The sequence below is a fragment of the Chiloscyllium plagiosum genome, chromosome 28 (genome assembly GCF_004010195.1).
Source record: "Chiloscyllium plagiosum isolate BGI_BamShark_2017 chromosome 28, ASM401019v2, whole genome shotgun sequence".
NCBI classification, from domain to species: domain Eukaryota; kingdom Metazoa; phylum Chordata; class Chondrichthyes; order Orectolobiformes; family Hemiscylliidae; genus Chiloscyllium; species Chiloscyllium plagiosum.
In genome coordinates this window covers 44,702,285-44,714,679 of record NC_057737.1, presented here as the reverse complement: position 1 = coordinate 44,714,679, position 12,395 = coordinate 44,702,285, and the positions used below count along the sequence as shown (strand labels likewise).

At 38.3% G+C, this 12,395-nt stretch overlaps 1 protein-coding gene across 1 annotated transcript in view; it reads right to left on the bottom strand.

Moving 5' to 3' along the window:
- Positions 1–12,347, bottom strand: part of styxl1 (serine/threonine/tyrosine interacting-like 1) — a 35,155-nt gene extending 22,808 nt beyond the window's left edge. The window contains exons 1-3 of the mRNA XM_043718798.1: positions 11,984–12,347; positions 5,470–5,531; positions 344–443 (exon numbers count right to left, since the gene is read on the bottom strand). Coding sequence (XP_043574733.1) covers positions 344–443; positions 5,470–5,531; positions 11,984–12,086 — 265 coding nt within the window. The 5' untranslated portion in view covers positions 12,087–12,347. The remainder of the gene's footprint in view (positions 1–343; positions 444–5,469; positions 5,532–11,983) is intronic.
- Between the last annotated feature and the right edge of the window lie 48 nt (positions 12,348–12,395).

Here is a 12,395-nt window from a genome sequence, read left to right as displayed (position 1 = left end):
CCTCTAGCTTATCTCTCCACGCTTCAGGTTCACTGCCTTTATTCCTGATGAAGGTCTTTTGCCCGAAACGTCGATTTTGAAGCTCCTTGGATGCTGCCTGAACTGCTGTGCTCTTCCAGCACCACCAATCCAGTACTGTTAAATGTACACACCATATAGTAAAAATACATTTTGGTCAATGGCATAAAATCAGCCGCATTGCCTTGGACATCCATTATGCCCTCCATCTGTCAATGGATATCTGATGGGATATATGATACATTTACTATCATCAGTAATCTTATAGTATAACTTCTTAATTCGTCTAAATGATTATAACTGTATATGTTGATTTTCTATTTACCTTCCACGTCAGATGATTTTGTGTGTCCATCATACACCACACAATACTTTACACACTCAAGCTCTATATCTTGTGGTAGCAAATAATTACCATATGCATCCTGAAAAGCAACAGCAGTGACTAAATTACTTGTATAAAATAAAAATCTATATTGGAAAAGTTGGGAAAATTATTAACATCACACCGTACTATTCTGAGGGCCTAGTATTTCAGTTCGGGCAAAGGCCTTGGTCACATTGAAGGTATAAAGTCTCCCAGGCTGCTTCCACTGCACCAGTAAAGGGACAACTTTTTATAAATCATTTAAATATTCTGTTAGACATCACGGGTTGTTTTTAAATATACTGATAAGCTGGGACTGAGAGGGCTCAGTAGTGCTTTGGGAAACTCAAAAGCCTTGGTTCATAGAAACGTAGAAAATAGGAACAAAAATAGGACATTTGGTCTTTCAAGCTTGCTCTGTTATTTAATATGATCATTGCTGATTGTCCCCACACAGTACCATGTACCTGTTTTGTCCCCATAACCTTTGATTCCTTCAGCCTTCTTTAAAACATTCAATGTTTTGGCTTCAACTGCTTTCTGTGGCAGAGAATTCCACAGGCCCACCCCTGTCTGGTTCTATGAGATCATTCTTCTACACTCCAGTGAATATAGACTTAATTGATCCAGTCTCTCCTCATACTTCAGTCTCTCGTCATACTTCAGTCCTGTCATTCTAAGAATCAGTCTGATAAATCTTTCTTGCACTTCTTCAATACCCAGAACATCTTTCCCCAGACAAAGAGACCAAAACTTCACACAATACTCCAGGTGTGGTCTTGCTCCTGCACTTGAATCCTTTTGCTATAAAAGCCAACATACCACTTGCCTTCTTTATTGCCTGAGGCACCTGCATACTTACTTTCAGCAACTGGTGTATATAATTGGTCTGCCATCTCTTTGTTTCACTTTATAACTTGCTCTGTTTCTGAGTGTAAAGGACTTACATTTGTCCTCAATAATCTTTTTCCCTTCACATACCAGGTCTCATTGCACCTCCCCCTTTCCCAATTTATTGTCATTTCAGATAATAATCTGTCATCCTGCTTTTGCTATCAAATTGGGTAATCACATTTATCCACATTGTACTTCATCTGCTAGGGATTTTCCCACTCACTCAACTTGTCCAAATCACACTGAAGTATCTCTGTATCCTCCTCAAAGTTCACTCTCACAGTCAGCATAATGTCACCTACAAACTTAGAGATATGACACAAAGTTTCATCATCTAAATCATTTATATACATTGTGAATAGCTGGGATCCAATCATTGATCCCGGCAGTATCCAACTAGTCACTGTTTGCCACTCAGAAAAGCATCTATTTATTCCTACTTGTTGTTTCTTTTTGTCAGCCAGCTCTCTATCCATGATAACACACTACCACTAATCCCATATGCTTTAATTTTACATGCAAATCTCTTATGTGGGACTGTATCAAAAAAATATGAACCACATCTGCTGACTCACCCTTCTCCACTCTACTAGTTACATCCCTAAAAAAATTCAGTGGATTTATCAAACATGATTTGCCTTTCATAAATTTGAATGCCCCTTCCTTGGATTTAATACTAGCCATAATTTCCCTTGTTAGCCGTGGTTTTTCTAGGACTCTGCTATTAAATCTTTTACAACAGACCCCTGCATTTTCCCCATTATCAATGTTAGACATATAATTCCTTATTTTCTCTTAACTCCACTATTTTAAGAAAGGGTAATATTAGCTACCCTCAAGTCCATTAGACCTTTTCAGAGCCGATAGAAACCTGAAAGATGACTATCCTCTATTTCTAAGTTACTTCCCTAAATACTCTGGGATATAGATTATCAGGCCCTGGAGATTTATTGGTTTTTAAATTCTATCAATTTTCCTACCAATACTGACTTCCTTCAGTCCCTTCCTCTCACTAGATCCTATGTATAAAACATTTTTGGAATGTTATTTGTGTCCTCTTGTGTGAAAACAGAACCAAAGTATGTATTTAATTGGTCTGCCATCTCTTTGTTATACTTTATAATTTCCTCTGTTTCTGAGTGTAAAGGACTTAGATTTGTTCTCACTAATCTTTTTCCTTTCACATACCAAAGAATCTTTTACAATCAGTTTGTAGGTTCTCCATGTGCTTACTCTTGGATTCTACTTTTCTCCTCTTAATCCATTTGTCTCCCTTCGCTGAAATCTATACAGCTCCCAATCCTAAAATCTGCTTTTTTTGGTCAGTTTGCATGTCACTTCTTTGGATCTAATATTATTCTTAATTTCTCTTGTTAGCCACAGTTGAGCCATCTTTCCCATTTTATTTTAGTACCAGACAGGAATGAATACTTGTTGGAATTCTCTATGCACTCTTTAAATTGATAAAAAAAAACTGGCTGAGGGATAGAAAACTAATGATTAATGGATATATTTTGGGGTGGAAGAAGGTTTGTCTGGAAATACCAGATGTTGATATTTGAACACGTGCTTTTCATGATATCTATTAATCATGGTATACAGGGATGAGTTCAAAGTTTGCAGATGACACTCAACTTGGATTAATTGTAAACTGTGGAGAGGATAATTTGAAACTCCAAAAAGTCATTGACAAGTTGGGAGAATGATTAGATAGGTAGCAAGATGAAGTTCAATGCAGAGAAGTGTGAGGTATACACTTTGGTCAGAAGAACACTGAAAGATAGGAGTACGATTCTAAATGAAGTGCAAGAGCTGAAGGTAGCCAGGTGGAAGAGCAGTTAATAAAGTATACAGCATTCTTGGTTTATTATTCGGGGCATAGAGTACAAGAGCAAGGAGGTGATATTGAACTTGTACAAGACACTTGTTAGATCGCAGCTAGAGTATTGTATAACGTTGTGAGCATCACATTATAGGAAAGATGTGAATGCATTGGAAAGAATGCAGAAGAGATTTGCAAGCACGTTCCCATGAATGAGAAACTTCAGTTATGAGGATAGACTAAAGAAATTTGGACTATATTCCTTGGAGATGAAGACCAAGAAAAGTTTTGATAGAGGTTTTCAAAATCTTGAGTGAACTGGATGGAGTAGGTAGGAAGAAACTGTATCTGCTAATAAAAGAAATAACAAACAAGAGGGCACAGATTTAAAGTGATCTGTAAACTAAGCAAGAATGATATTAAAAGAAACTTTTTCACACAGTTCATAGTTAAGAGTACGGTTTGCACTGCCCTGAAATGTCATGGAGGCAGGTTCAATTGAGGCTTTTAAGAGGGCATTGAATTTTTATTGGCATAGATGGTGTACAGGGATTTAGAAGAGGGAGGAGATTAGCACTATATAATAGAATCCCCGTGCAGGCAAGATGAGCCGTTGCCTATGTACTGTAAGCCCCTTAAGTAATGTTCCCCAATATATCATAGCCAAATTGTACCTTACACCATCACAGTTTCTTTTGTTTAGATTGAGGCTTTAGTCTTAGAGTCAATCACATCATTTTCCACCTTAATGATGAATTATATCACATTATGGCCACTCTTCCCCAAAAGGTCTCACACAGCTCGATTGCCAATTATTCCTTTCTTATTACACAATATCCATTTTAGGATGACCTGCTCATTCATTGGTTCCTTCATGTATTGGTCCAGAAAACCATCCTGTACATACTCACAGGAATTCCTCCTCTATAGGTATTGTTACCGATTTGATTTGTCCTATCTATGTGCAGATTCTATTGCATACTGTGAGGTTTATATTGTGGAGAAATCGGATTCTGGCTGAGATTGAAGGGCCAGAGGGAATAATTTCTTGTTTTATTCCAAAGGCTGTTCTCATCTTACTAAAGGTTTCAAAGTTCCCAAGGCCAAGGAAACCCTGTCATTGAGTCATAGAGATGTATAGCACGGAAACAGACCCTTCGGTCCAATTCGTCCATGCCAACCAGATATCTCAACCCAATCTAGTCCCACCTGCCAGCACCCATTCCATATCCCTCTAAACCCTTCCTATTCACTTACCCATCCAGATGCCTTTCAAATGTTGCAATTGTACTAGCCTCCAACACTTTCTCTGGCAGCCCATTCCACACACTCACCACCCTCTGTGTGAAAAGGTTGCCCCTTATGATTTTTTTACATCTTTCCCCTCTCACCCTCAATCTATGCCCTCTAGTTATGGACTCCCCCACCCAGGGAGAAACCTCCTCTATTTACCCTATCCATGCCCATCATGATTTTATAAACCTCTATAAGGTCACCCCTCAGCCTCCGACACTCCAGTGAAAACAGCCCCAGCCTATTCAACCACTCTCTTATAAAGAAAGCCCTTAATTATATCAAATGCAAAAAAAAAACACATGATTGTCACTGGCTGGACCTACCTAATGAGATAGCAAACTCATGCATTTCATTTAATTTTGAATTTCTTATTTTTTATCACTACTTAATTGTTAAGAATGGTACATTTTGTAATTATTTGGTCAGAACTCCTCAACATCATTTGTCATATCAATTATAATAGAATCTAAAGAAAGAAGAGTCAAAGCAGGTTGTAGAGTCCATTGAGATGCTTCAACATTCAATACATTACCTTCAACCTCAACTTCACCTTCCCATACTTACTCCATATTCCTTGGTTCCCATAGTTCTGCACTGTAACAATTCTATAATTTTCAGCTTGCGCTTTCAGACTCCAAAACATTATTAGATGTGATTCCATAATTGGGCCACACTTGCTGAATAATCCCAAGGCCAATCATAATACCTCAAACATCAATTTAAGATAATCAATCAAGCTCATAAGATGGCTCAAATAAGGCTTGACAGAATTGACATAAGTTCATATGCAGTGAGATGTTCTCTGAACAAAAGGAAGTATGTCCAAACATTGCATTTTTAAAAATTAACTACAAGCTTGGGAAGCCTATACATCCCCAAAGCTTTCACCATATTTGGGCCAATCAGAGATGATACGCCAATCAATCAGCATCTTTTTCTCCTCCAGGATAAATTTTTGTGATTGTTACAAGTTTGGTATTATTGCATTTTACTTTGATGGTTGCAAGTCAAAAAACTTCAGCAACATTCTAACATACAATATCTTAAAATGAGAACAGAAAGTGAATGTTACCATTTTTGCTCTCTTGGCTGTTATCACATGACTTTCATCATACTGAGACTTTGTTCGTACATCTGTAATAAAACAAATGATGCTGAATTTGAATTTCTATTACAGTGAAAATTTGTTCTTATTAGATGATAGAAAAGGCATGAAATGTTTATTCTGTTTCTAAAGTTTTGTAAGGCTTATTAACTGATCTGCTCATAATTTATACATTTAAGCAAAGAAATTTAAAGAAGCTATATTTGTTGCTGCTTGTATGATTTTTTTTAAGCAAAGTTCAAACCTGTTTACCACTTATGCTAACTCTTTTAGTATAAGAGGTATGTACTGGTGCAATAAACTCCTGACTCTCTCAGCAGATCTACTTTGGGATATTTTGTAGTAGTGTCAAACTTTAAACTACTGTTTCAATTACTATGGGACTTTTACTAGTGTTTGGAACATTAAATTCCACAGTTACTCTTTTTATTCAGGTTAAATAAATAGTGTCTATTATATGTAAAAAAAAACACCAGGACCCCTACTCTAGTGGTCAAAGTCATTTAGAAGTGTAATGTGGAAAACATGTGGCACTTAAATTAAGGATGTGCTATTATAGCAAAACCAAAATATTTGCATCTAGTTTTCAATTAGTGACTATATCGCTAAATTCAGTTATTGAGTGCAAATGTATGGAAAAAAAATCTGCAGGTCAGATAATTATAGAACATGCATGTTGGACAAAAAGATTATTTAAAATTGCACGATTGATTCAGATTGTATTTGGTTGAGTTGTTCTTTATAAACTGACAAAATATAAAAGGAGTGTTCCATTTAAATAAATAGTTCAGTTTGAAATGTCAATTTGAAATCTTCCAATTAATTTAAACTTAAGAAAGAGAAAAAAAAAGCCATTTTCATTTCCAACCACCACTTTGGATAAGTTAGATTCCAAGTGTGATAAAAAAAGAAAGAAAAATTTTAAATATTTTAGAAAGAGTTAGCTATTCCCTCGAGTAGAAACATTTAATTATATTTTATACTTGTATTAAAGATGTCCACCATAAATGTAGGCCCATTCTGCATAATTATGTGACTGTAATTTAAGTTGGATGTTTATCTTTTGTAAAATAATTCACTTGATCTTTCCAACATTAAACCAAGTCTCAAGAAATGCTCCAACGTTTTCTGTAGGCTAAAATGAGACATTATTGTGATTGCTTGCAACCTATTTTCTCAGCACCATCCTGAAAAAGGCATTCAGAAGAACGATTGCAATATATGAGAACTAAAATAATACAGGGGAAGCATTCTAAGAAAGATTCAAGCACACGCAGACCGGTTGAAGATATTTAGCAAATTAAAGACTAATGGTGTTGATGATATTTGAGCAGTAGGCTTAGCAGGGACATAACAAAAACAAAATTCACTAACTCACAAATAGCCTGTCCGCACACAATGATATCAATGTTGAATACAAATTTATCCTGTATGGATCAAATCAGCCAATATTACCTCCTCCTCTGTTAGCTGAAAATAAAAGCTGCATATGACCACTGACAAACGCATCTGAAAAATAATTGGTTTTGGAAAAAAATGTGAATATGCCTGGGGATGAGTTTTTATTATGTATTCCAATTTACACCATTTTGGTCCCGATGTTAACATTCTGAAGTCTTTTCAGAGGCACTTGGTCTGGTTACCTGAGAATAAAGCAACAATGAGACATGATTTTTATTGACTCAATGTCTCACTATCTGTGTGCTAAAAAAATTGCTTCTCATAAATGAATAACTTTTATTGAGTATCTGTTACATGAGTTATGTGACTAAAATTTAATTTTAGAAAACTAAAGTCAGAAGGTACTTTTAAAGGCAAACCTTTGACTAATGTGAATTACTTCTTTACTGAAATAAAAGCAAGTTAATAAGGTAGCCTGACTGATGTTGTGTCAATGAACTTCTAGAAAATGTTTGTAAAGTTGAAGACCATGGGATTAAAACAGCAGTAGCTGTAAGGTTATAAAATTGGCTAAGAGTGAGACAGAGTAGAGAATAATGATCAATCATTGTTTTCTGTTCAGTGTGCAGTGTTGTCCCCCAGAGCCCAATATTGGTTTCACAGCTTAATTGAGGATACAGGGCATAACTTCACAGTGTGCAGATGTCACAAAACTCAGAAATGTAGTGAACTATGAAAAACACAGTTACCATTTTCAGGAGGGGCAGAGATGTATTTTACATTCCTCAACTGCTGTGATGAGGATGAGGGTCATGTAAAATCTAGCAGGAGATCTCACCATTGTTTACCCACCCACCCTGACCTGCTTGAACTTTTATGGGTGTGGGGAGACTTCATGAAGCCCACCTGCCATTCGTCCTATTGACGAGTACTTAAGGGCTTCATCCAGCCACCACCGTCACAGCATGGAAAGGTCTATGTCATATAGTTTTGGGTGTGCGCACTAGTGTCAAGCAAAGCAAAACAACTCTTTGTCCAATTCTCCTTCCTCAACTGATAAAGTCATTTAATTCTTAGAGCCTCCCCACAATGTTTTTTAAACATGGATCTCCATCAAAACTCTCAATCTCAAATTGCTGAGATCCCTGACATCAAAATAACTGAGCTTCTTGGCATGGTGCGACTGTGTAGCTCCAAATGCAGGGAATGAGAATTTAAGATGCAGCAGTGTACAGGTGACAATGAAGTAAGAGTGAAAGTCATTGATGCAAGGGATATGAAATGGATAATCTTGGCAGTGAATAGGATATGTGTTTTTGTAACTAGGAATCAAATGGATAAGGAAAGATAACGCTGGGTACAGTTAAAAATGATGGCATCAGCAACTTTAACTAGATAAATCTCAGTTTTGTTGGTAGGGTGAAAGTAGACTCAGGGGATCTGAACAGAAAGTTGTGGGAGAGATATTAGCAGGGTGGAAACATATTTAAATCATAATATTATCATCATATCATCCAAATAGCTGCTCAGAAATACTGTCATAACCTTTGGAGGCCTATGTTTCCCTTCTCCCAAACCCATCCATGCTGATTAGTTTAAAACCTCTCTTTAGCCTTGTATATTCAATTTTCCAGGAACTCAGTCACAGCATAGTTTAAGTGAAGCTCATCCTCAGGAACAGTTCCCTCTCCCCCCTCCCTGAGTACTTCTGACAGCGCCCATGACCTGAAATCTATTCCTCCCAGACCAATCTATGAGCCACGCAGTTCACTCCTTGACTTTATTTACCCTTGCCCATAACTCAGGCAGTAATCTTGAGATTATTTCCTTGAAGGTTCCGCTCTCTCATTTAGCTCCTAAGTGTTCAAATTCTTTCAGAAAAGACTCATTTCTACTCTTATCGATGTCATTGGTACCAATGTGGATGTCAACAACTGGATCCCACTCCTCCCACTCCAAATTTCTCTATAGCCAGAGAAAATGTCCTTGACCCGGGCACTGGGCAGGCAATGCTGCCTTTCAGACTCAGACTCAGGATCACAGAAGACATTAAGATCTATTCCTCTCATTATACTGTCTCCAATCACTATTATGTATTTAGAGTCATAGAGTCATAGAAATGTACAGCATGGAAACAGGCCCTTCGGTCCAACCCGTCCATGCCGACCAGATATCCCAACCCAATCTAGTCCCACCTGCCAGCACCTGGCCCATATCCCTCCAAACCCTTCCTATTCATATACCCATCCAAATGCCTCTTAAATGTTGCAATTGTACCAGCCTCTACCACTTCCTCTGGCAGCTCATTCCATACCCGTACCACTCTCTGTGTGAAAAAGTTGCCCCTTTATATCTTTCCCCTCTGACCCTAAACCTATGCCCTCTAGTTCTGAACTCTCTGACCCCAGGGAAAAGACTTTGCCTATTTATCCTATCCATGCCCCTCATAATTTTGTAAACCCCTATAAGGTCACCCCTCAGCCTCCGACACTCCAGGGAAAACAGCCCCAGCCTGTTCAGCCTCTCCCTATAGCTCAAATCCTCCAACCCTGGCAACATCCTTGTAAATCTTTTCTGAACCCTTTCAAGTTTCATAGCATCTTTCTGATAGGAAGGAGACCAGAACTGCATGCAATGTTCCAATAGTGGCCAAACCAATGTCCTGTACAGCTGTACCATGACTTCCCCAACTCCTGTACTCAATACTCTGACCAATAAAGGAAAGCATACCATTTGAATAGCTGTCTGTACCACAGTGCTATGATCATTTGCTCATCCACCCTCCAGTCCCTACTCTTGTGTACATGAGCATGATTGTCCTTCCACCACGCTCACTAGTATAATGATATATTGGCTTGCTGAATTTATAGAGTCTTATGGTTGATGTGTGATTGATAGTGTGAGAAATTCTCATGGAAGTGCTCAGTATGGCTTCTTGTCTTGGTGGGACATAGGCTGTCTCGTGGAAATCAAGAATCTAGATGGCACAGCCATTTCAGACAACTTGGAGGATTTTTCACAGTTTCACCAGCAATCACATTGAACCAGCCAACTTTCTATTTGCACAAAATTATGAGCAGTTAACTTGAAAGTAAAGCTTCACAAATAAATTATCTTCTGAATTTCAGCTGCTTGTAATAAATCTATAAAACCAGTTTTTTGAAATAAATTGGACATTTTAACTAGCATGAGCCTAAATAATCAGCTCAAGGGCAGCATTTATGTTGGTCATATTTGCACATTGGCCTGAGTGAAAGTTGTCAAGTGGTGAGACACTTCCTTTCTCCTACCACAAAACTGACAATTTGACTTTCCAAATGCTTGCGTTCAGGAACTCCTTTGCAGTGTTTTGTGCAGAAAACAAAGAACACACAAACCCAGAGACAATAAGGATCAGCATGATGTGGCTAGAATAGCCACTTTATTCACCTATATTGTTAGATTTATTGAGGCCAGGCCAATCAGTTTATCAGTTGGGCAGATAAAATCTACATTATCTTTATATTAAAGGTCAGGCCAAAAAAGATAAACCAAGTGGTGGATCCTTATTTTAAACAATAATCCTTGAATATAATTTAAGCATTAACATTTGTACCTGAATATCTTCCCATGTATCACTCCAGGTTTTACATATCAAACCATATGTTTTAGGAGAAATAATATAAATTATCAGTTGAGCAGACTGGCCAATTTGTTTTGGATGAGGGACAAGCATCTCAAATTTTAGAATATTCTTCTTCCTCAGTTCATTGCCTGAAAACGGGTCCATCCATACTGCTGCATTCTCCACCTTTCATAGGGCAAAGAGGCAGGCTCTGAATCCACCACTTCTGGAATGGGGACTGAACTCAGTGTGTTGCCACCAAACTGGTGCACACTGTCCATCCAACTAACTGAATCAACTTGACTCCAAAGAGGCAGAGTTGATGAGGTACATATACTTTTACAGCCTGTTGTAGCCTGGAGCTATTGTTAGTGATGTTAGAGATTCCACTTTCTTTTCATCATGTGGAACGACCAGGAATCTTTTTCATTCTTACTGCCTGCCATTGGCCTATGGTGGAAGGATTAACAAATTGTTACTTTGCATGTTTGATCACATTATCAATGTGCCTTCCATTGCCATCTAATCACGGAATGAGACTTGAACTAGGGGCTTCTGGTTCAGAGGCAGAAATCTACCTACAGCACCAGACAACCACCTCAAATTTTAAAATGTCTCCTCTAAATTAAGGGGTTCTGTTCTAATTGTGAATTGGGATTGTACTAAATTTCTAAGTAGAGACAGGCCCATGTGATCTAGTTGCCCTGAGAAAAGAAATCCAGACTGAAACCTATTGAAAAGCAAATTGCACTTTTCCAACTTCAATATAGAAATATCTGAAGATTGAGATACAGTGAGAGACAGAGAGAGAGAGAAGCAGTTACAGCTAAGAAGAACATAAACCACTAACTCTTCTGTCATTACATCTCCCATCCTGGTTATAATCTCTTCCAAACTCTTTCATCAGGCAGAACATACAAAACATTAAACACATGAACCAACTGGTTTAAGAACAGCTTCTTTCCGTTTCAAAACTCATGTTGATCTTGCTTTTGTGCACCTCCTTTGCAGCCGTAATTTTGTATTTCTCTCTGTTCAATCATCCAATGATCTTTGTATGCATGATCTTGATTGTATTGCACACCAAATAGAGGGCGGCACGGTGGCCCAGTGGTTAGCACTGCTGCCTCACATGATCTTGCTTTTGTGCACCTCCTTTGCAGCCGTAATTTTGTATTTCTCTCTGTTCAATCATCCAATGATCTTTGTATGCATGATCTTGACTGTATTGCACACCAAATAGGTACATGACAATAATAAATCAAATCAAATTTCTCCTATGCTCATACCCTATTCCAACGTTTATTTTTGTTCTTAACTTACCCAGCCCTTGTTTGATATCTATTATTTTTCTTTCTTTTCCCTATTCTTTTAACAGACCACTAATGGTGCAACGCCCTCCTTTCTGCACTGTAATGTGTTCCCAATACATTTCATTGTGATGACTTCAGTCTCCCTGCTATGGTCTTTACTCACCAACTAAATAGAGGTAAATAGGCTCTGTTAACCTGGAGTACTTTGTGCATTGATTCAATAAATTATAGAGCTCTGTGGCTTCACAAAAGATTATTCCAGCCATCACAACAGTAAAGGAGCAAATAACTGGGTGCTGAATATTAACTTCTAATTCTTCCGATTGCTGCAGTCTCTCAGTGGCTTCTTAGTTACGGAGGGCTCCGCGTCGTATCCAGGAAATGACCTCACGGACGAGGGTGGGGTTCCGTTGCCGACGCCCTCTCTGATTGACAGTGAGGTCCAGCCAAACCGGAAAAGTACGCCGTGACAGTTTCCACCAATCACGGATGAGGGGCGGGCGCTGGGTCTTGCCGGTCAACCAAACGCTGTGCTTGTCACGTGACACCCCAGCCAATGGCAGAGAGGCTCCGGG